General features: G+C 43.3%; 1 protein-coding gene across 1 annotated transcript; it reads right to left on the bottom strand.

Moving 5' to 3' along the window:
- Nucleotides 1-469: 469 nt before the first annotated feature.
- Nucleotides 470-23,753, bottom strand: sh3bp5lb (SH3-binding domain protein 5-like, b). The gene is made up of 6 exons (XM_026155789.2): nucleotides 23,410-23,753; nucleotides 23,130-23,192; nucleotides 11,887-12,015; nucleotides 5,529-5,690; nucleotides 4,777-4,950; nucleotides 470-2,446 (listed from the first exon to the last, which is right to left on the bottom strand). Exons 1-6 carry the CDS (start codon nucleotides 23,623-23,625, stop codon nucleotides 1,832-1,834), a joined length of 1,359 nt encoding a protein of 452 aa, XP_026011574.1. The 5' UTR covers nucleotides 23,626-23,753; the 3' UTR covers nucleotides 470-1,831.
- Nucleotides 23,754-25,125: the final 1,372 nt, after the last annotated feature.

Genomic DNA, 25,125 nt, shown 5'->3' with positions numbered 1-25,125 from the left:
ACTTAGATCTCCCAAAAAGCCCACGCTTAGTTGACTTTGTGTGAATCTCACTTGGAAGCATACATTGTTTGTTTATAAGAGATAAAATTTTCAGATATTTCATGGCTATACGCTGGATACACAGATGGAGTCAAGATACAGTATATCTGAAAAACAAAGAATCTAGAGTTGAGAGTCTAGATTACGGTACGAGTATGGTAAGATGGGAGAGGCATGAAAGAGCCTTATTCAGGTGAGGCAGACAATCTGGTGGCAACTGGGTGCTGGAGCTGGTCCTTAAAATGGCTGCTGAAGAGGCTGATGAGCAACAGGTGAGCTAGCTGAAAAGCAGGAACTCAAGACTTCACCCATCGGTAGCTCCACAACCTGTCCGACCTAACACTCCCAAAAATGTTCTTAAGTACAGTAACAAAGTATTTGTACTTCCCACCTCTGGCAGTTGCTGAACTCAAGGACAGAATGAAGCTCATTATCTTTTTGAAATTAGACGTTTATTTTAGCAGCACTGGGTTAGGGTTAGGATACGGGATTGGTTAATGTACAATTCACAAAGTTCACGGCACATCCATGTACAATAGTGGAAAATGTTCCACTCTATGAAATTATGCTATAATATATTTTATAAATATTTTTATGGAAAGCTGAGCCTAACTGCACCCTACAGTGTGCCTCTTTACCCTGAAACCACTGCTTGCTTCAGTGTGGTTGATGTTGCTCTTATTTTGGCAGCGCTTCAAAAACAGAAGTGAAAGATTCCCGTTGAGTCTCGTGAGAAGATACAAATCTGTAAACTCAAATATGTAGCACTGCCTGCTATGGTGACCATTGTGAATAAGGGAGTAGCTGAAATCAGTTTCAAGACCGATTACATACGTCCATACAAATGCCATATCCGAGCATGTGGCGTAAAAAAGACCCACAGTTTACAGACTTATTTTATCCTCCACAGACAATGCAGTTTTGTGTCCACATTCTTTCTTCAGAATTGAGGATTATCACAGTTTTCCAGATGGGTTGGTTCAGGTCATGCTGCCAGTTTGTGTCCAACCCAAGTGTGACTGCTCATGTTTCTTGTCACACTCTGCATGTTCCTACATCAGGAAAGTTTGCAGAGTGAATTCACTCTTATTGCTCCTAAAGACCATACTCACTTGCAGAAGCAGGCACAGCAGCTGGTGGACACCACAGGCAAGTTGTTATGATTATTTCCTGGTCTGCTTGGAGTGCACTTGGAAGATGCATGTACAGCTTTTTCCCCTTGCAGCATAATCATTGTAGAGTGGTCAAATTGGAGGGTACATATGCGTATGTCTTTACAAAGCCTTACATTCATCCTGTGATGGCACAAATTTATGTTACCCAGACCCAAAGGCACCCTTGCAAACTTGTAAATGCAGAAAGTATAACAGGTGCTTCAGACCATCCTTAAAGCAAATACAAGCTGATAGCATGCTAACACAGGGAATGCCAAAACCAGGTGCACAAATGAAACACAACTATGTGTTTAAACTGTTGTTAAAAGCCTTTTTGTACTTTACAATTACTTTTTTTCCTCAGCTGTTGAGCAACAGATTGGATCAGACTCAGTGCGCTGTGCGGGGCTGCTCCACTGGATTAATGTTGTCACACAAAGATTCATTAGTGTGCAGCTGATGTACCTGTTAATCCACCCACCTATTCCTAACTTTGTCAATCACTGTCAGCGCCTTCTTGTCAGCTTGTTTGGCACCTCTCAGTCAGAGATATTTCAGATTCTCTCAAGTTCTTCTATGATCCCTCAGCCTAATCACCACGATCATCACCATCACAACATTCCTCCTCCTGCTTGATATCATAGACTAACACTTCTGTGGTGCTGCTTAACAAAACTCTCCTGTTTCTCTTTATTAGCAGCTCCTTTCTCCTGGTGAACAAGCTCCTGCTGAGGCCCTTCAGTCACCATCTCCCTGCTGACTGGCTTGTCATTAGACTTGCTGTAGTGGTCCCACTCTTCACCCAGCACACTCCCAGCATCACTCAGGTCGCCCAAATGCTCCACCGAGTCACACTTTTCCAGGTCGGAGGCGATGGTTTGAAGGCTGATAACCGACATGCAGTCTGAGCCGACCTGCTCTGCCTCCAGTTGCTCCCTCTGGCCCCAGCCACTCTCTCGGTGCCGCTCTACCCACAGTCTGGTTTTCTCACCATCTGCCCAATCGCTTTCAATAGTGTCGACTCCCACACAGCTACTGTCATGAATTCCAGCGGCAGTTCTGACCTCAGCTTCAGCACCTACAGGGGAGCTCCGACCCCCACAGATGGCAGGATGCCCCCTGCTAGCTCTGGCCCGCCCCCTCTGTGCATGGATCTGCTCACTGATCTGCTCCAGGTTCCGCAGGGCCACGGAGTAACGCATTTTTACTTTTGCCACTTGCTCCTCTAGCTGTACGACTTTAGCTTTATGCTCCTGCAAAAAAGGTTACAGCAAGTTAGGAAGGCTCACGCTGACACATTTAAACATCTCTACACTCCAATTAATTACACCTTGGTTAAAACAATGAATATTACATACACTCAACAAAAATATAAACGCAACACCTGTGTTACTGCTCCCATTCCCCATGGGATGGACGTAGAGACCTAAAATTCATTCCAGATACACAATATAACCATCCCTCCCAAACAGTGGTCACAAATCAGTCCAAATGTGTGGTAGTGGGCACATCTGCTATATTGAGATAATCCATCCCACCTCACAGGTGTGCCACATCAGGATGCTGATCTGACATCATGAGTAGTGCACAGGTGTACCTCAGACTGCCCACAACAAAAGGCCACCCTGGAATGTGCAGTTTTTTTGCGCTATTGGGGGTCTGGGGACCCAGAACCGGTCAGTATCTGGTGTGACCACCATTTGCCTCATGCAGTGCAACACATCGTCGCATGGAGTCTATCAGATTGTCAATTGTGGCCTGTGGAATGTTGGTCCACTCCACTTCAATGGCTGTGCGAGGTTGTTGGATATTCGTGGGAACTGGTACACGCTGTCGTATACGCCGGTCAAGCACATCCCGAACATGCTCAATGGGTGACATGTCCGGTGAGTATGCTGGCCATGCAAGAACTGGGACATTCTCAGCTGCCATCTGCCCTGAACAATGTGAACCATGATTCATCCGTGAAGCGCACACCTCTCCAACGTGCCAGACGCCATCGAATGTGAGCATTTGCCCACACAAGTCTGTTACGGCGACGAGCTGGAGGCAGGTCAAGACCCCGATGAGGACGACGGGCATGCAGTTGAGCGTCCCTGAGACGGTTTCTGACAGTTTGTGCAGAAATTGTTTGGTTGTGCAAACCAATTGTTCCAGCAGCTGTCTGGGTGGCTGGTCTCAGACGATCTTGGAGGTGAACCTGCTGGATGTGGAGGTCCTGGGCTGGTGTGGTTACACGAGGTCTGCGGTTGTGAGGCCGGTTGGATGTGCTGCCATATTCTCTGAAACGCCTGTGGAGACGGCTTATGGTTGAGAAATGAACATTCAATGCACGGGCGACAGATCTGGTTGACATTCCTGCTGTCAGCATGCCAATTGCACGCTCCCTCATTGCTTGTGGCATCTGTGGCATTTTGCTGTGAGACAAAACTGCACATTCCAGGGTGGCCTTTTGTTGTGGGCAGTCTGAGGTACACCTGTGCACTACTCATGATGTCAGATCAGCATCCTGATGTGGCACACCTGTGAGGTGGGATGGATTATCTCAATATAGCAGATGTGCCCACGACCACACATTTGGACTGATTTGTGACCACTGTTTGGGAGGGATGGTTATATTGTGTATCTGGAATGAATTTTAGGTCTCTACGTCCATCCCATGGGGAATGGGAGCAGTAACAAAGGTGTTGCGTTTATATTTTTGTTGAGTGTAAATGCAGCTTCTTATACCATGAATGCAAGCCTTATCATTAGTTAGTAATTTTATTGTCCAGCATAAAGAAATTCACTCTTCACTTTTGTCAGTGATATTTTACACAGTAATTAATTTTGTGAGCGCCTGGGTGCAGTGGACCAAACAGAAAAGACGTCGTTACACGAATTTACTACTTTGAGGGTTTTACACCTAAACAGGTACACAATGTTTGATCTTTTGTATTTGAAGTAGAACTGGCTTAAGATGTGAAAAGTATAGCACACATGGTAAATCAAGTGGTTCTTATACAGCGCTTTTCTACTTTGAGCACTCAAATGCTTTACACAACTTGTACATTCACCCATTTGCACAAGCACTTTTTCCCACGCTAAGTGCTTCCTATCTAATGTTCACACACATTCATACTCCGATGGACGCGTCAGAGAGCAACATGGGGTTAGTATGCCTCACACAGACAACTTTTACAGACAATACATAAATAACTGCAAACTGCATTCTGATACTGTTGTGGGCACTATCTTGATTTTAAAAAGTTCTGATTTTTAACTGCAAGGACTGGGGGTGAGGAACCGCTAACTCTTCTAATGAAATTTGTTTTTCTTCAATTTTCAATATGTACGGCAACCACGTTCAGATAAAGGATTTGCTGCTTCTACAACAGCGAGTATTATCTGTTTGTGTTTAACTGAAAAGGGAAATTTGCAATGCAAAATCATGCAATGCATTCTCAGTGACTGTCACAGAGCTTTTTGGAGTAACTGGAATAACATTTCTTGTCTGCCTTGATAAAGTGTTTTACAGCTGAAAGGCTAATTCATGACTAATGAATAACTCAAAAGATATTTTTAAATTAATGATGGTACATACCTCCAAAATGTGATTGAACTGAGCCTTGAGTTCAAAGTAAGGCTTGGACTTAAGAATGACTTTCTTCAGGGCTTTCTGGAGAGTCTGGACTCGAGCTTCAGCATCCTGGCACAGTTGGGTGACTCGCTGGTGCTCTCGCTCACTGCGAAGGCGCTCCTCCTCTGCCTCATTCACCTGACGGGACAAAAACCATGACTAAGAGTAGGAACGCTGGATGGACACTTAGATCACACTTTAACTTCTGCCCAGATCCCAGGTTGGCACTGATATAAGCAGACATGCTTCATTTTCAGTTGTCACAGTTATTAAAGATTTGACTAATAACATTAAAATGGTTTGTATTTAAATATTCAGCCACCATTAAATTAAAACTTTAGTCAGAAAAAGTTGGGATGTAAATAATCTGGAAGCCTTTATTTAATCGGAAATGAGACAAAACACAGATATATTTGTAACCATTACTATTAATGATTGTGTATTTGTTTGTTATAAAGAAGAACAGACAAACAACCACCTGAACTTTTTCATATAAGTGGAAATAGTGATGCAGCCACAGTCTCAGCTCCATGAACTGTTGTAGCTGTTTTGGTCTGTAGTAATGTAGTAAGGTTTCTAGTCCCTTGGGAAGGTTCCTGTGTTGGAGATTTATTTTTGGTGACCTTTTGTTCAGAAAGAATTATCTATAGCGCACTGATTTTAATTGTATAAACAGCACAACAACACTACCATCAGCAAGAGGCAGAAGTGTGTACCTTGGCGGTGGCATGGTTAAGCATCTCCTGCCAGGTTGGGTCCATGGTGTTCTTGTCAGCCAAAAGGCCTTGCTCTGCCACATACACCATCTCTCTGGCAGCAGTGTGCATGGACACAGCCCTCTCATATCTCAGAGCTGCCTTCTGGGTCTCCTGTTGGGCCTAAAGGAATAGATAGCAGCTATTAAAACACAGGAAAGAGATGCATGTTCGAACATACATGCATAGAGATAGTCTTTTCAGCATTAGAGCTATGATTTGATTTTTTCCATACTATTAACTCAGAGACTCTGGTTACATAAATTGATAATTGATATAATTTCATTAATGTAGACAGATACCACAACAGTTTAAATAGCTTTACTCCGTAGGGTTAAAAAAATATTCTCAAATAACTTATTTTTACTATTATGTACTCTCTGCCTACCTTGCTGCACATATTTTGGCAACATCCATAATGATCCTTTTTTTTATTTCTGTTTTTGAAAACTAAAAAGTAAAAGTTAAAAAAAGTAACAATTGAAAACTCAAAAGTACTGTGCAGGGTCCACAGTGTGCAGTAAAATGCAACTCTGCGCTCAGTGACCCCGCTCTGTAACTCTGTGTTGTGGTTTCCACTCTGCAACTTGATGTGGAGCGCTGGACATAAACCTAACTTCCATCCATAGATTCCCAATAGACGCGCAGAGCCCCACAGCTGAATCCACAAATTAACGCTGAAAAAGACAGTCAGCATCGCATCCTTCCCTATTTGTAGCTACCACTGTAAACAAAGTTTCTTCTGTTTTAGTGGACTTTGGGGTGAAAAGAGAAATCTTTACTTTAAAACATGTCACAGAACCATTGAGAGCTCAATCTGACGATTAACTTCAAATAACAGATTTCTGGTTGAAATGAAACGTCCAAATATTCCTCAGGCCTAAGATCTAATTTTTATCATGTGGGAAAGCTGATTATTTTCTTAGTGTGAGATTTGGTCCCTCGCTATAACGCGGTTCACCTTTCGCGGCCTCGCTCTTTCGTGGATTCTTCATGTGCAATTTTTCTCTCTCTCTCTCCTTTTTTTTTTATTTTTTTATTTTTTATTTTTTAAATACAGCGCATTGTGTTCTGCATCCTGATTGGCTGTAGACCATTGTCAATAAATCTCATGCCGTGTCTCCTGTACAGTACAGGATGCGTTCAGCTTGTCAAATTGACATAAATCTTCCATCGCTAGCTGTGTGACTCTGAAGTGCTGCACTGTATGTTTGTAAGTTTTCTCCCCAACAAACACAACAATGTCGACGAGACGTCGTCACCTGCGGGTGCCTTTGGTCTCATTCTGTAATACTGAACTTATTCTTCTACGAAGGTTTGAACTTTGAAAGAGTTTAAACAAAAGAATGAAAAGTGTGAAAATAAATGTATAAAGTGTGTATTGAGGGGTTTTACACCCTTAAAACATCTATAATAATTGTAAAAAATAAAGTTGGCTACCTCGCGGGTTATTTTTAGAATGTAACTCCCACGATAGACGAGGGACCACTGTACACAAAACTGGATTTTTTGATTTCAGCCACTTCCTCCATGTGTCGATGGTAAATCCAATGTAGGGGCCTGGTCTGTGATACTTCCTCACCATCTGTCTTCAGCTGCACAAGGAACTCTGGAGCAGCTCATCTCTGGGGCCATTTTCCTGTTTTATTTATAGATGTTCTGAGTTTAATGCTGAATTGTGTCTCTGACACTCACTAATCCTTGTCCTCCATAGCTCACAGATCTCAGGATGCTGGACTTCAGTGGAGACCTCAGTGAGTCGTTCTTGGTACCCGCCCTCCATCTGTCTCCTCCTGTGTGTATTTTTCCAGCTGGGTATCTGATTACTTTTAAGCAGAGGTGGCAAAAGTACAGACTTCTTTTCTTAAGTACAAGTACAGATGCCTGTGTTGAAAAATACTCCAATAAAAGTACTGAAGCAACTTTTTTACTCAAGTAAAACTGAGAAAGAACAGGCTCTGAAATGTACTCAAAGTAAGTAAGTAAAAAGTAGCTTGTTGAAAACTGGTTTTACACAAAGGTACCTGAACCTTGTGCTACATTAATATGATAATAAAATAATATTAGTACACGAGAATACAAATTTTTGAATAGAAATTCTAAAGTCCTGAGTTTTAATCTGCCGTAGGACACATGCGGTGTAGGATCATTTGAAAAAACATTGTGTTGCCTGTAGGGCTGCCACGATAAGTCAACTAGTCACAATTACGTCGACTATCAAAATCGTCGACGACTGATTTAATAGTCGACGCGTCGTTTGAAGCTTTGTAAGATCACAAAAGACGCAGGAATAAGTAGCAGGATTTAAGAGTGTAATAACGGACTGAAACAGAAGATGGCAGCACTGCATGTACAAGGATGCCAGCTGCCGTTAAACCCCGAAGAAGAAGAAGAAGCTCTGTCCCAGCCCAGCTCAGTTTCCAACAATGGTGGCAGCCAGTTAGTTTTAATGTTACTCTTATTATTCTTTCTGGGTCACAAAATAAACGTTTAACATATTTTCAGGCGAGAATGTAGCTGTGTAAACCTCAAATATCTGCTCAGTTTATCAAGACGCCACATACTTTCAAAAGCGCTCCGACGTTTTCGGAGACGTCTGTTACCCACTAGCTTGATAGCGAGCCGGGGGCTAGGCTCACTAGCGCCGTGAGAACACCGGACTCCCGGCAAATCGTTTTCAAACCCACCGCCGTCTTTCGCTACTCAGGTTAAACATGATATATAAGTCACTTAGATAACTTAAAAATGTTTTCTCAGTCTTTTATTTGTTCCTGAGTAAATCGGTTTGGCTGAGATCAAAGTTCTAGTTTTTACACAGCTGAATAAACGTCAAGCAGACAGCTGATTATCAGAAGTGTGAGATGCTGGAGAATTTACTCCGGTGTCCTGTTATAGTTTAGATAGCAAGGAGTTTATTAAACTTCACCGAAACAATCTGCAGATTTCATTAAAATTTAATAAACTATCATCTGGTCTTTATTTGTAGTTAGCACCTTAAACACTTAAAGCTGTAAGCTAATGATAGTTATATAAGAGCAGATGCTGCTGGTGCAATAAGCTGTACCTGTACGTCCAATGGATGATGATCTGATTAGTCGACTAATCGCAAAAATAATTGGTGACTAGTCGACTATCAGAATAATGGTTTGTGGCAGCCCTAGTTGCCTACACTGTAGAGGGTGACTTCAACTCCTGAGCTAAACAGTAAAATTAGCACAGTCAGGGGTTACAGTGGGCAGGTGGGGGAACCCTAACATCTGTGTCGTGTCTCAGCATGGGGACAAAAATCACAACTCAAAATCATTTCTAACATGAGCTTCAGCAGATTTAGTGTACAGGATTGTGGATGTACACAACGATGTAAGCAGATCTTTTACAGCTATCTTCACTGATTTCCATTTCCTACACTGACATTATGCTGTACAATGTCTTTATATTAGACTGGATACAGTTGGTATAACGTCAGAATTCAGTGAGTTAATCCAACCATCATCATCTTAATTGTAAATCAGTCTGCTACACTTGATGTAAAACCAAGACTGACCACTGACACTGTGCACCACTCCAGCTTTACAATAACTTCACTGCAGTGTGACAAGCTAACGTCTTTAACCCATACAGAGTACAGAGTATTTTCATGCAACATTTGATTAACACAAAGTTAGTATAACCTGGTTTGTTTTGAAGTAATGTTCAATATGAGATTATACATGTACGTTTTAAATTTGCAAATCAGATTTCCAGGCTTTACTGAGCTGGCCTGCCTTTAAATCTAACCTCTCTGCGTCCCCTCCTGTCTTTTCTTACATCTTTCTCCATCTCAAAGTTCTCACACTCTTTTCTCTCCTTGGAAATACAGCAGCTATCAACACACTGCGCACAAACAGTTTGGATGTTTGCTGATGTTTGTTGAACTGACCAAAACATTGAGTCTGAAATTACCTGACACTTCAGAGACATCACTCCTTTCAAGCTTCCTCCTCTTCCATAGCACTAGCTACATTCTACTGTAAATGATGAACCAAAAGGAGTAAAAAGTACAGGTATTTGTTTAAAAAAGGGAGTAAAAGTAAAAAGTTTCAGAAAAAAACTGTACTCAGGTACAGAATTCTACTTGAGTACAGTAACAAAGTATTCGTGCTTTGTTTCTTGCAAAGTCACATGCATTGATGACTTGCATCATATTGCTACCGATCTGCTTTGTCTCAGCTCGTGTCTTATGCAGATATTTGTCTGTTACTGACATTCATGCATCTTTTTCATGATGGCCTGTGCAACACACAGGTACCTGCAGCTGTTCTGCTTTATGGGAATGCTGCCCCTTTAGAACTCAACCAGTCAGTTTTAGACATCCAGTCCAAATGACTTTCCCATGTCCTTGCTGTAGATCCTGGTGAGGTGGATCAGTGAGTTCACTCGTGGCATACAGCCTGATGTCATCCATTTACAGGAGGTGGCTGATGGTCACTCAGCTTCAAACAGCTGGCTTAGGGGTTTAAAGTCTATACAGAACAGCAGTGAGGACAGTGCATCAGCTTGTTGTCTTCTAAGGTCTCCCTAAGTTCCTGATGAATGTTATTGTCATGTGTGAGCCTTGTAAGGTGTGCCAAGTCCCTGACAGTGGCTTTTTCAATGATGGAGACAGTCCATGGTCTGTCGCCATCATTTCTCTTCACCTAGCACTGCCATCTGTTGCTGTCACTGTGACAGCTTTTTTTTAACCAAACTTACAGCTGATCATCTGGGTTTGCATACAAAAGAGCAGTACAGTGGTGTGTGCCTCACAGCAAGAAGGTCCTGGTTGGAATCCACCATCTCCCTGTGGCCTTTCTGTGTGGAGTTCGCATGGGTTTTCTCTGTGTACTCCGGCTTCCTCCCACAGGCCAGAGACATGCAATTAGGGTAGTTAGGTTGGTTGATAATTCTTAATTACCCATAGGTGTGAATGTCTGTGTCTCTGTGTTAGCCCTGCAACAGCCTGATAACCTGTCAGGCTGTACCCTGCCTCTTGCTCGTGGCCCCCCATGACCCTGATAAGGATAAGGGAAGAGAGTGGAGTGTAAGATTTAAGCTGTCAGACTGTGTTGAAGAGGTCCACACTTCAGCATGTCTTCTGAGCAACCAAATAAAACAGATGTGCTCGTGTTACTGTTGTTAATTCTGTGTATAAAAATTGATATTTCATTCGTCAAATACAGCCAAACACACCATCCACTGATGGCCACATTCCACACCATGAAATTCACATTGAAATAAACTGTTATACTCTCTATTAAGATTTAGAAGGCTCAACCTTCCCATTCCCTGTCACATACATACTAATCAAGAATCACCATTTACAGGACTTCATGTGACTTCATGTGATATATTCTGCCACAGTCGTTTGTTCTTGTGTTAAGCTGTAGAAAGCACATTACACTGCATATAGCTGTGGATGGAAGGAAGGTCCTTCTCACACATTGCCTTGTCTCAGATAGCTATGCCTTCAGCCATGACTGGGACTGAAACTGACACAACTTGGGACCTCCATGGCCCTTCACCACACTGACATGCTGCTGGGTACCTCACCTAAGAACGTCAGCTGCTAATTGCCAACATACAATAGCTAAAGATATGACCCCAGTAAAAGGAGGTGAGCTTCTCTAGCAGTCGAAAATGTTTCATACACTGATGCACAATTATCTCTTTGAAGAAATAAAGCACTGCATCGAACTCTAGCTGCCTCCAGGGCACAGCTGCATTTTTCCCAACCTGTTCCTACAGCCTGTTTTTCAACTGGGACCTGGACTGGCAGAGTCCTTCACCATCCTGTGGGTAGGTCGTTGTAGCTCTTCTTGACTGAGCCCAGCCCCATGGCCTAAAGCCTAACCAGCCCAACCACCTCTTGAACTCCAAGCCTCAGCAACCCTGTCCCAGATTGGGTAACCTGTACCCACCTTTTGAATATCTTGCCCAGCTCAGGTGGTAGAGCAGGTAAGCTACTAACCGGAAGGTTGGCGGTTCAATCCCAGGCTCCACCAGTCTGCATGCCAAATATCCTTGGGAGAGATACTAACCCCGTGCTGCTCTCTGATGCATTCATCGGAGTGTGAATGTGCATGAATGTTAGACAGTAAGCACTAAACAGTTTAGAAAAAGTGCTTGTGTGATTGGGTGAATGAATTAGTTGTATAAAGCGCTTTGAGTGCTCAGATAGAGTAGAACAGCGCTATATAAGAAGCAGTCCATTTACCATACTTTGTGCTTAGCAGCTCTAATAAACTGCTAACTGATTGCATATATCTCACTCTGTTGACTTGTGAGCAGTAGAAACACATACCTCTTTGGCAAGTCTGCGAGCTTCATAATAAGGCCTTGCTTTGTCAATGCACGCACCGAGCTGGGAGCCCTGGGCATTGAGCTTCCTGGCAGAATCAGTCAGGATCCTCCTGTAGCTCGACCTGGCGTCCTGAGGGAGCACATGCATAAGATTGCACATTACATTACACACCGTGAGTCTTGACACGACTCACTGTGGCATCTGGGGCTGTGACAGGAAGACAGGAGTCAAGTGTACAAACACTTTGAGTAGGTTAAGCAGGCACCAGAGAAGGGAAAAAGGGGTTTATTGTTATATCCGTGACCTACATTCTAAGTTCTGTGATTGACATTCAACATATCGCTTAAACAAACACCACTTTACTAAAACCTTCACCTCAGTTTAGAAACATAACATAGCTGCTAGCGTACACATAACACCTCACAGATAATGGTCAGAGATGCACTTGCTTTTGAACCATGAGCATTTTAAATGTACTTCTGCTATGCTCATAGATTTTCTTTGGATAGGTTACTGAAATATTTCAGCATCTGCACTCACAGAATTCAGATTAAGACACTGTGGAAGCAAAAAAGAAATATGTGGTCTGAAAGGTTCTGTAGTAGAGCTTTTCCTACCTTAAAATAAGAGAATTTCTAGTTTCTTATGAAAAAACAAGATCCAGCAGTAATCATAGCAGGCTTCATTTTAGCACTTCTCTAAATGTTTCTAATTAGTGTTTAATCAAGCAGTGATCACAGCTTCATAAATGGAACGCAGCTGGAGATTAAAATTATGCCTACGGGACAAAAAACGTACAAAATTACTTGGCAAGGAAAAACAGTTTCAAATGAATGTTACAATTGCTATGGTGTGCAAAGGGTATGTGGAGTTTCAGCCACTCAACCATGCAAGACTTCTGTCCCCCGATCTTTAATCTTTTCTTCACCCTTGCAACAACCATCTAAGTAAATGTGACAAATATGCAAAATATGAGACAAATAGAAGATCCATAAGTGGCCAGTGATATGCTATTCCTGTTGTTGTGGTGTACTGCGATGCCTCAGTAGTCAGCTGATTTATATAGGGGCTTTGACAGGAAGCTGTTCAGCCAGCTGACCACTGTTCTCGAGACGGTCAACCACCTGCTTCAGGCTGGTCAGCACTGTTCTCAGATCTTAAGGCAGTGCTGTTAGAGGGTCAGTCTCATTACTACTGATCTGTGAACAACTTAGGAAACGAGTTTATGTAAGCTGTCACACTGCACATTCAATGATCTGTTTTTACACTGAATCATTGCAAAAGGCCTGCATGGATCTACAGATTGATATTAATTTCTTCGACACTCTGAGAGCAATTTGAGCACTTTGAAAAATCTGCAGTGAATGTGCGCTCGTCATAGAAAGATCAACTACAGGATACCAAGAGGCACAAAGTGTTTGCAGATAAAGACAGAGCACAAAGTCACTTGGCTGCTTAGACCACAGACTGGCTGCACAGCAATCATGAAAAGTTTAGAAACTTATTGAACATAAAATCTTGGGTTGTGAACACTGTTCATAAACCTGCTAATGCAATACTACCCATGTGAACTGAGATAACCCAGTTTGATGCTTTCTTCACAGCAAATAAGACAAGTCTCATTTGGATGAAACACGGTGTGCAAATAATGCTTTTAAAGATGCCAAGAATTTAAAATGAACTGAGGCTACGTCCACATGTACCCGGGTATTTTTGAAAACGCAGATTTTTCTATGCGTTTGCACCTTTCGTCCACACGTAAACGGCGTTTTCGGTCACTGAAAACTGAGATTTTTAAAAACTCCAGCCAGGGTGGATATTTTTGAAAACTCCGTTTTTGCATTTACGTGTGGACGAGAAAAACGGAAAAAAACGCAGAAAACGCAGCGTCAAAGGTGTGCGCCTTTTTTGACGTCACACTGTGCACCCCGTTATTGTTTCGGTGAAATGAATTTCTACAATACTGTTACTTGTACTCTCTGCAGTGTAAATGCTTACATACACACACAGTTACTGTCCCTCCACACATACGACTCGGTTCTAGTGATGTTCGATTCGTGAACGAATCGTTCAATACTCGAGAATCACTTTACTGACTCGTGAATCATGATTCACAAGCCCAACTGACTCACTGACTCATCCCTGTTGCTGTTAGCAAACTAATTCCATTAGTAGAAATATATCTAGCTTATAATTAAAATTGTGGGGGGGAAAAACAACAGCCAGTTTCGTAACAAAAGCATTTCTGCTCTGAACTGGAAGAAAAACCCCTGAGTAGAAGCTCACATCAAGAAAATAGCTCCTCGGTTCACAGTAGCATCGCGCTGCTAACATGCTAACAGCACATTTGAGCTACTCACCCCCTCCCTTCCTGTGCTGAATCGTAAGCATAAGCGAATCACTCAGGACTCGCTCACCCCCTCCCTCCTGTGCTGAATCAAGGAGCGAACGAATCACTCAGGACTCACTAACCCCCTCCCTCCTGTGCTGAATCGTAAGCATAAGCGAATCACTCAGGACTCACTAACCCCCTCCCTCCTGTGCTGAATCAAAGAGCGAGCGAACGAATCACTCAGGACTCACTCACCCCCTCCCTCCTGTGCTGAATCAAAGAGCGAACGAATCACTCAGGACTCACTCACCCCCTCCCTCCTGTGCTGAATCAAAGAGCGAACGAATCACTCAGGACTCACTAACCCCCTCCCTCCTGTGCTGAATCAAAGAGCGAACGAATCACTCAGGACTCACTAACCCCCTCCCTCCTGTGCTGAATCAAAGAGCGAACGAATCACTCAGGACTCACTAACCCCCTCCCTCCTGTGCTGAATCAAAGAGCGAGCGAACGAATCACTCAGGACTCACTCACCCCCTCCCTCCTGTGCTGAATCAAAGAGCGAGCGAACGAATCACTCAGGACTCACTAACCCCCTCCCTCCTGTGCTGAATCGTAAGCATAAGCAAATCACTCAGGACTCACTAACCCCCTCCCTCCTGTGCTGAGTCAAAGAGCGAGCGAACGAATCACTCAGGACTCACTAACCCCCTCCCTCCTGTGCTGAATCGTAAGCATAAGCAAATCACTCAGGACTCACTAACCCCCTCCCTCCTGTGCTGAGTCAAAGAGCGAGCGAACGAATCACTCAGGACTCACTAACCCCCTCCCTCCTGTGCTGAATCATAGAGCGAGCGAACGAATTACTCACTCACCCCCTCCCTCCTGGCTCACAGCTTCTTCTTCTTCTTGGTTGGCAACCAATGTTAAGGCGCATTACCGCCCCCTGGCTCACAGCGCAGTGGACATTTAGATGAGAAAATATATATTTGACACACTTAAGGAAAATACTAATAAAATACAAATAAACAAAATAAATGTTTATTAAGCAATTTTGATAAGAAATTGCTTAATTTTAGAAATGTTTTTGCTCTTTGTTCTCTATAAAATAGTTGTTGTTTTTTTGTTTTTTTTTATCATTCATCTTAGCAGTGGGATTTACATGAAAAGGGAAACAAATTAAGTTTGAGTGAAAATGTAAAATTTTCGCACTCTCTGGTCAACTGACTCAGTGAATCAAATGACTCAAAACACCCGATTCACTTTGGTGAGTGACTCATTAACACTCGATTCAGTAAAAAGAATCAAATTTACCATCACTACTCGGTTCTGCTTCTATGCCCCAGCTTTGTTTACTTTTTCCCACCGAGGCTTCTAGACTTCTGATTGGCCAACATTTCTACACTGTTAGGAATATATCGCCACCTGCTGCTTTGGCATGTTCCTAGCAGCGTTTTCCTTCATTTCTGCCTTTACATGTGGATGGGATTATTTTTAAAACGGAAAATCTCCGTTTTCAAAAATACCCGTGTACGTGTGGACGTAGGCTAAGTAGAATGCAAAAACAGCAGTGCACTCTCACTGATGGCGTCCAACCCGACTTGCTGTGACAGAGTCTGCAAAAAAAAAGAAAGCCTGAGAGAAAAGTCTTTACAACCCTAACACACACCGTCACGCAAACGCACACACTAGGGCTGGGTATCGTAACTGACTTCTAGAATCGATTCGATTCGATCCACAATTCGATCGACTCCATTTGAATCAGGGAAACTTTGCCTCAGACAGTCAGAAATATTATAATTCTGATCACTTATCAGTTCATATCCATATTTTTATATCTATAAAAAGAAAGCTGACACTTGTGAGACTTTATCAAAGGTGTGAGCATCACAGCAAAGGCCTTTGTGTCAAAGTAACTGAGGATAAAACACAGAAAAACATGAAGGTGATTTTCGTGTCCTGTCTTCTTATAGCAGATAACCTTAATAATACTCTGCAGTAGAACAAAAACAGAAGAAAACCATGAATCAACATTTGAACATTACCTGATGTTGCTGAAGTGACGCAGAGCAAAGTCACAGAGGTTTTATTAGAGACACAGCTGCACAGATGCAATTTTGCATCATTTTAAAAACAGAACAGCAGAAATGAGGCTTTCTTGTCGGAAGTTAAATTTAAAAAGAAAAAAAACAGCAGCCGACAGCGCTGTGCATAACAGTAGACTTGTGCATAATAAGCACGCGAATAATGCAGAAAACAGAGATTTGAGATGGGAAACTGCTCTTGAAGTACACAGGGAGAGAGAGAGCTGTGCATGAAGTGTGATTTTATCGTGCTGGAAGCAAAACAGCAAAAGTCAAAGGGAATTCATGACGATGTTTATGTGAAACGAGACATGAAGCGTAGTTTGGATCTTCTTTTGCTGCTGGTTCAGTCAACTTTGTTTGGAGAGACAAAACTGCAGCTTCAGAATCTGTGAGCTGTCGGCTTTCAGCCCCGATGGCGTGTCCATGTACGTGCCGTCGTGAGAAAGCCGACAGCTCACTGATTCTGATGCGTTAGCCTGTCCGCGTTTTGTGTTTACGTCTTTGTGCAGAATCTGTGTACTGCTCTCATTTACTGTTTTAACTGTTTGCTAGTTTAACCCGAGATTCTGGTATTTCTGGCAAAATGAATTTATATTTAAAAATCAATTCAGGGTTTTAATGAATTGATATCACATTATTCAAGCTAGAATCGGAAAATCGATAATCAAAACCCACCCCTAGCACACACACTGAATTATGAAATGACGTTTTTCTAGTTCTAGTTTGGCTGACCTAGGCTACTTGTAACTTCTTTTCATATCCAGAAAGAAAGAAAGAAAGAAAGAAAGAGGTGTCCAGAAGAGAAAAAGAGGGCAAAGAGGGATGTAATGCTGACAGTCGTGGGGTCACAGCCGTGTTTTGGAACCATTCACCGGTGAGCTGGCACAGTGTAGGGGCTTGCTGCTACGATGCTTGTTAGCTTTCGGTCGCTCGTCGCCCTCCTTCCCTCCTGTGGTTAGCTTACTGGGGGGAACAGCGCTGGCGTGGACTGAAGTCTTTTTTACGTTCTGACCCAAATGATGTTTTTTAGAATGAGTTGAAGAGGACTTTCACTGACTCCATGTCTGAGCAAACTTCCACAAGGAAATTATTAAATCTCCGCCAAGGTAACGCAGCACAATTTGTGGTCGAGTTCCGGACTGTGGCAGCCAAACCAGGTTGGCCCAAATAAATGTCTCAGCTGTTTTATTTCAAGCTTTGAATGACCGGATGATTGATCAGTTAATGTCCGGTGACAAACCGTGGTGTCCTTCTCTCTCAGAATTTACAATCTTTTAAAAGAGAGTAAGTAAAATGTATTTATATAGCACTTTTTAAGACAGAAATCTGTTACAAAGTGTTTACAGGGGATAAAAAAACATATCAGAGGGAAGCCAAAAAAATTACACGACCCCCAGAGCATCCGCCAAGGCCAGCTTTGAGCCCATGGTAATACACTCAACAAAAATATAAACGCAACACCTGTGTTACTGCTCCCATTCCCCATGGGATGGACGTAGAGACCTAAAATTCATTCCAGAAACACAATATAACCATCCCTCCCAAACAGTGGTCACAAATCAGTCCAAATGTGTGGTAGTGGGCACATCTGCTATATTGAGATAATCCATCCCACCTCACAGGTGTGCCACATCAGGATGCTGATCTGACATCATGAGTAGTGCACAGGTGTACCTCAGACTGCCCACAACAAAAGGCCACCCTGGAATGTGCAGTTTTTTTGCGCTATTGGGGGTCTGGGGACCCAGAACCGGTCAGTATCTGGTGTGACCACCATTTGCCTCATGCAGTGCAACACATCGTCGCATGGAGTCTATCAGATTGTCAATTGTGGCCTGTGGAATGTTGGTCCACTCCACTTCAATGGCTGTGCGAGGTTGTTGGATATTCGTGGGAACTGGTACACGCTGTCGTATACGCCGGTCAAGCACATCCCGAACATGCTCAATGGGTGACATGTCCGGTGAGTATGCTGGCCATGCAAGAACTGGGACATTCTCAGCTGCCATCTGCCCTGAACAATGTGAACCATGATTCATCCGTGAAGCGCACACCTCTCCAACGTGCCAGACGCCATCGAATGTGAGCATTTGCCCACACAAGTCTGTTACGGCGACGAGCTGGAGTCAGGTCAAGACCCCGATGAGGACGACGGGCATGCAGTTGAGCGTCCCTGAGACGGTTTCTGACAGTTTGTGCAGAAATTGTTTGGTTGTGCAAACCTATTGTTCCAGCAGCTGTCTGGGTGGCTGGTCTCAGACGATCTTGGAGGTGAATCTGCTGGATGTGGAGGTCCTGGGCTGGTGTGGTTACACGAGGTCTGCGGTTGTGAGGCCGGTTGGATGTGCTGCCATATTCTCTGAAACGCCTGTGGAGACGGCTTATGGTTGAGAAATGAACATTCAATGCACGGGCGACAGATCTGGTTGACATTCCTGCTGTCAGCATGCCAATTGCACGCTCCCTCATTGCTTGTGGCATCTGTGGCATTTTGCTGTGAGACAAAACTGCACATTCCAGGGTGGCCTTTTGTTGTGGGCAGTCTGAGGTACACCTGTGCACTACTCATGATGTCAGATCAGCATCCTGATGTGGCACACCTGTGAGGTGGGATGGATTATCTCAATATAGCAGATGCGCCCACTACCACACATTTGGACTGATTTGTGACCACTGTTTGGGAGGGATGGTTATATTGTGTATCTGGAATGAATTTTAGGTCTCTACGTCCATCCCATGGGGAATGGGAGCAGTAACAAAGGTGTTGCGTTTATATTTTTGTTGAGTGTATATTCTCCTTCGCTCAGCTCCTAATTCCTTGCCCTCTCCTTCAGAGCCCCAGCCTGAACACATTCAGATCAGGCATTGTAGGCTTGAGAGGCTAACCAGTGTGCAAGTATCTTTAATATGGTCACTCGGGACACTTTCTCACTTCCTGTCCTGCGCAGCCAAAAGAGCCTGCCCACCTGTAGTTTTGGGCGTACATGTTGGATTTGGAGGAGACAATCTGAAAAGGCCTGCAAATTGACCATTGATCTTGGCTCAGGTCCCCTGGCCACCGCTATGTCCCCACAGCTGTTTGTTCTGCTGTGATTTACTTGGCTCAGACCGCCCACCTCGCCTGCCTGTACATCTAAGCTGTTTTTCTTCAAGCTTTGAATTCCACCTCGGGGTGAGCAGAACCATAAGTCTCCTCAGACGCCGTTTCTGGAGGGGCATGTTGGAGAAGGACATCAGGCAGATGTTGCAACATGTGCCACCTAAGCCTGAAGCAAACGTAGCACTCGACGAGCGTCAGCCAAAAATCTCAATAAAGGGATGGACAAGGCCAGTAATATCCTGGGGATGGAGTTGGACTCTAAGACGGTGATGGCGTGCTGGGTAGTCACAGGAGCACATCAGCATCAGCAGCATCAGTGAGACATAACCTTTAAAGACGGAGGAAATCAATTCTTGCTCCAGAGAGTATTAGGCCCCATATTAGACAACATCTGGGTCCTTTCTCATCCACGGTAAAATTAATTTTAAAATGATCAAATTAATTTTTGATCATTTTCTGTTTTTTGATGCTTATATCAAGTCTGTGACCCGCTCCTGTTTTTTTCATTTAAGAAATATTGTTAAACTCAGGACTATTGTCTCCAGAGGTGAAATGGAGATGCTTGTTCGTGCCTCCATCGCCTCCTGATTAGATTATTGTAATGTTTTCTTCTCCTGTCTGTCAAAGTTTTCTTTAAATCACCTTCAAGTGGTCCAAAATGCTGCACCAAGGCTTTTAACCCACAGTCATAAATTCTCTCGTATCAGTCCATTGTTAAAGTTCTTGCACTGGCTTCCGGCTGAGTGCAGCGGAAGCCATATACATTTAATTTGTATAATATACTAGGTTATTTCTAATTGTGCTATTTGTATACATTACATTTATTTTGTTTGTTTTTTTCACTTTTTAATACATGTTATTGTTTAATTCAGTTACTTTTCTTACTGTTTTGGAGCAACTGTGACCACATCATTTCCGCAGGCATTAATAAAGTGTTCTGATTCTCACTCAGGTAACCAGAAAACTGGCTGCTCGTTACATAGGTCCATACGAGATGGACTCAGTGATCAGCTGTCAGACTCAGGCCGCTCCCAATGCTATGCAGTCAACCCACTTTTCGTGTCTCACATATCAAGCCGGTGCAGTCCAGCACATTGCGCTCTCTGTGTTTCCAGTTTTGCACACTTGGATCATCATTGGCTAAGCTCTATTAGGAACCAACTTCCTCTGATGCTGGTCATCCTCACTCACTCTCTGCTTGCCTGCAACTTACCTGTCAGTTGCTGCTGCCCTTACCTTTTGGCCTCCTGGAGTACTATGGATCTCACCTGCCTGGCCTCCTATTCGCTACCACGTACCACCACTCTGGAAAAAGAGCAGACAGGTCGGACATCCTATTCCACTCATTGCATCACTGAGAACCACCCTGCCCTCTTTCCTTGCTTCGTCCTGCAAACCAGTAAGCCAACCTTCTTTAGTCACCTTCACGCTCTGTGAATAACACATCGCTCTCTCTGTTGCAGTAGCTCTCGCACACTTTGACCTTAGTGATCCCTGTGTTAAATAAAGTTTTTAAAAAAATGAAACGTCAACTTTCAGGTCCAACCAGTACACAGCAGCTGCTCGGCCTTGACTGACAGACAGACAATGCTTAAAGAGCAGTGGAGGAAAACAGAAGACAGTCACAACAGAGGCAGCAGCAGGTGTGTGTTTGTGTGAGGACAGTCAGAATATGCCCCAGTGAAAGCAAAAACAGAGCTGTTTTGGGTTTTTATATTTTCCATTTATCATTAGCCATTTCAAGCAGTATTATAATTGTTACGCTGTTCTGACTTTTTATTTTAGAGCGAGGCATAGTGCACTCTTCATGATGAAGCGTGTACAGTACATGCCCTCTATTTCCTTACACAAATTTGAATACATAAAACTGGATATTTAATTTTAATGTTTTTTTTATTTGGCCTACACAGATGTAGAAATAATTACTACATATAATATATAATAATGACTACATAACAAAGGTTGGGGGACCAGCGGTCTGTAACACCGTAGTTCAGACCTGGTTAATACATGCTGAGGTGGGTGGTTGGTGATGGGTTTAGCTGTGGACACGGTCAAAACCAAACCTCGGGCCAGCACTGGCTTACCGGCCAGTCAAAAGCAGCAGGCAACGTTCTGAGAACAGCAGCAGGCTGCTGCCATTACTATGGGAGCAGCATACCACTGGCCACTTTTGGATCTCAGTACTCCTGAAGATCCAACATCCTGGAGTGGGTGTCCTGGCCAAGGGAACCAAAATGTTCCCCACTTCAAGAAACACAGTAAAGCCAGCCCTCACTATATACGAGGCATTACAGTAACAGAAACTGAGACCAAAGTCCTCTAAAAGCGATCTTCAGTGCCTGTATAAATGGGTGTGAATATGACATGTTGCATAAAGCACTTTGAGTGCTTGAGTAGGTTAGAAAAGCACTATAACCAGTCCATTCACCACATATTGTGTGTGTGCAGGAGACCAGATGGGATGGAAGCAAGGACAAGAGATTAAACAGCTCTCTTATGGTGGATATGGATAGGGTCAGTCTGGAAGAAGTGCATGAAAACAGTGCTGTGGATATGAAGAGAGTGTCAGACAGCATCATGAGTGTGAAGCGGGACATCAAAGGGGTGATGTTGAATGTTTTCAGTGCGTATGCCCAACAGGTTGGATTTCAGTTAGAAGAGAAAGGAATTTGGAAGTGAGATGGATGAATGGGTGGAGTGTGTCTTCAAGACTGAGAGATTTGTGATTGAAGCAGACTTGAGTGGACTGGTAGATGAAGGTAACACAACTGATGAGAAGGTGTTGGATTGGAGAGTGATGCAGAAGGACAGATGGCAGTGGATTTTGCCAAAAGGATGGAAATAATGGCTGCGGTGAACACATGATTCAAGAAGAGGGGGGGAACACGGGATGATCTATAAGGAGGAGGATACTATACGTTGGACTACATCAGGGGTCCCCAATCCCAGTCCACGAGGGCCAGTGTCCCTGCAGGTTTTAGATGTGTCCTTGATCCATCACAGCTGATTTAAATGGATAAATTACCTTCTCAACATGTCTTGGAGTTCTGCAGAAGCCTGGTAATGAACTAATCATGTGATTCAGGTGTGTTGACCCAGGGTGAGATCTAAAACCTGCAGGGACACCGGCCCTCGTGGACTGGGATTGAGGACCCCTGGACTACATCCTATGGAGAAGGTGCAATCTGAAAGAGAAGATTGCTAGATGGAGAATGTACCTAGGAAGCATCAGATGTTAGTCTGCAGGATGACTTTGGTCATCAAGAAGTGGAAGCGAGTGAAGGCAGAGGCAAGGAATAAATGGTGGAAGCTGAGGAAAAATGAACGTTGCAGAGATTTCAGGGAAGAGTTAACAGATGACTGGGTAAGTACAGAATGAAGAAAAACAGAGAGAAACAGACGGGGGAACATTAGTGAGTAAAAGCCTAATGAAATGTTTTCCTTGTGCTTCACAGTGTTAATATATGGAAACCTGTTTCCACAGACTGAGTGACTCTTTGAGCATGGATACTGCTGATTTCAAGTAAAATGTATTCTTCATATTTATCATTTATTTCATGACATATTATATCTTTAGTGTTGGGTAATGTTGAAATTACATTCACCTTAAGATCGCTTTTACTTTGCAATGGGGTCTCGGGTTTTGTTACCCTAATGTACGAACAAAACGCAAAACTACGTGGGGGCTGGGGTGTCCGCAGGTTTACTGTGACCTCCTCACATCCAGCTGCAGCTCCAGCTTGTTGATCTCTTCGCTAGCTTGGTTGAGGTGCTCCAGCTCCTCCTGGAAACACACGGGAAAGACGACGTGTTTTAAAAGCAGAATACAACCAGACAGCTGGAAATATTGTTAGACAGGGGATGGGCTTGACCCAGGCGTCGGTCTGTATCAGGAGCAGATCGTTGCCATGTACGGTCGGCGTTTATCGTAGTTTTGTTTGGCTCGGGAAATATGACGCATTTGCTAATGCGGGGAGGGAAACGGTCCTTTAGCAACATACCTGAATTCTTGGGTCCAATTCCTCCTCGTATTCCTCTCCGTTTTTAATCTGGCTGTTAGACTCTCCATCATTCCCACAGTCTGCTCCCACTTGCTTTCTCATCGTGGTTCTGCCGTCTCCGCCTTTCGCCTCTTCTCCCGGCGTCTCCTCCCGCAGACCGGCCGGGTTGGGGCTTCCTGCACGCTTCAGAGTTTCACGCGAGGTCCCAGGCTCCATGGGCGGCCCAGTCGTTCGGCTGCTGTGATATTTCTTTAACCTCCCGGTACAATAATGTGTCAGTGTTTAGGGCAGTGGAAGGTCGCCTCGCGTGTACTCATACTTTGAGTACGAGTATGTGTACAAACTAGTGATGGGATTTCCAGCTCTTTTTAGAGTACCGGCTCTCTCGGCTCGACTCACTAAAAAGAGCCGGCTCTTTCAGCTCCCAACCGGCTCTTTAGGTTGTTTTGTTGCTTCAATGAATTTATTATTAACAACAATATAAAATTATGCACAAAATGAATTACTAATGTAAAAAAAAAAAAGTGGTTTTATTTATATATGTTTATATATAAATATATGCGGTGGCCCCAAGAGACAAAGCACGTACAAACTCCAAAACACATTTCTAGCATTAACTGAACTTCCAAAACAGAGCTACCTAGATCACTTAAATTACACAATTGAAAGCATAAGTGTATTGTTTGTGTATTTATACACATGCACTCATATATATATATTCAAATAATTTAAAAAAAAAAATGTTCATTTACCTGTTACTACCACACACCAAATCCGGTCGCTGGTACTTGCTGGCTTGCGTAGCCACTAGGTAACAAAAGCTCAACACTGTGCCTAGCATCCTGGAGCACTTCTGTTGTCTTTTGTACGTGTTTTGGAGTTTGTACGTGCTTCGGGGTTTTTACGTGCTTCAGAGTTCGGATGTGTTTTGAAGTTTGTACGTGCGTTGTCTCTAGGGGTCACCATAAATATACTTTTATTTATTCACTCCACACAAGGCTCGCGTGCAGGGTGAAGCGGGGAAAAAAGTGCGAGAGAGAGGGTGAGAGAAAGGAAAAAAAAACAAACAAAAAAACCCCCACGGCTCGCGATAAGGAGTCGGCTCTAAGAGCCATTTCGTTCGCGACCGACACATTACTAGTACAAACCAGCGCCTGACTAACGCTAGGCCAGCCAGTCACATTGCACCGACTATGGCACCCCACTACAGCCCACTCTTCCTTCTGCTGGTTTAATTCTTTTCACAATCGCAGTAATTTTTTAAAAATTACATTTGTATCATGATATTTAATATACATAGATATAATACTGGGTTAAATGTAACTTGGCTAACAATCTTTTGCGGGTTCAGAACCTGCAGTGAATACTGCAGATGGTGGGCTGCATTATATTTATAACACATGTTTATTACTCACGTGTTCATGTGGAGTTAAATCAGATGTCATTTAACTGTACATCCTTTTATAGATCTTTTTAGGTTTCCATTGTAGCTCAAACATACAGGGGTCCAATAAGACAAAGCGTGTCTGGAAAGGGCGAAAAATAAAGAAAAAAATACCAATCTAATGTAATATCAGATTATACATGAAAGAAAACAGTTCATGGGCCCTTATATATGCCACGTAATCATCAGATTCTCCCTGAACAAACTTAAACCTTTAGATCAGATTGGGGCAATCACAGCCCTCTTTGTCAAATATCACCTTTACCTCAGAA

This window comes from Astatotilapia calliptera, chromosome 22 (genome assembly GCF_964374335.1).
Source record: "Astatotilapia calliptera chromosome 22, fAstCal68.1, whole genome shotgun sequence".
Taxonomy (NCBI): domain Eukaryota; kingdom Metazoa; phylum Chordata; class Actinopteri; order Cichliformes; family Cichlidae; genus Astatotilapia; species Astatotilapia calliptera.
This window is presented reverse-complemented; position numbering and strand designations above follow the sequence as displayed.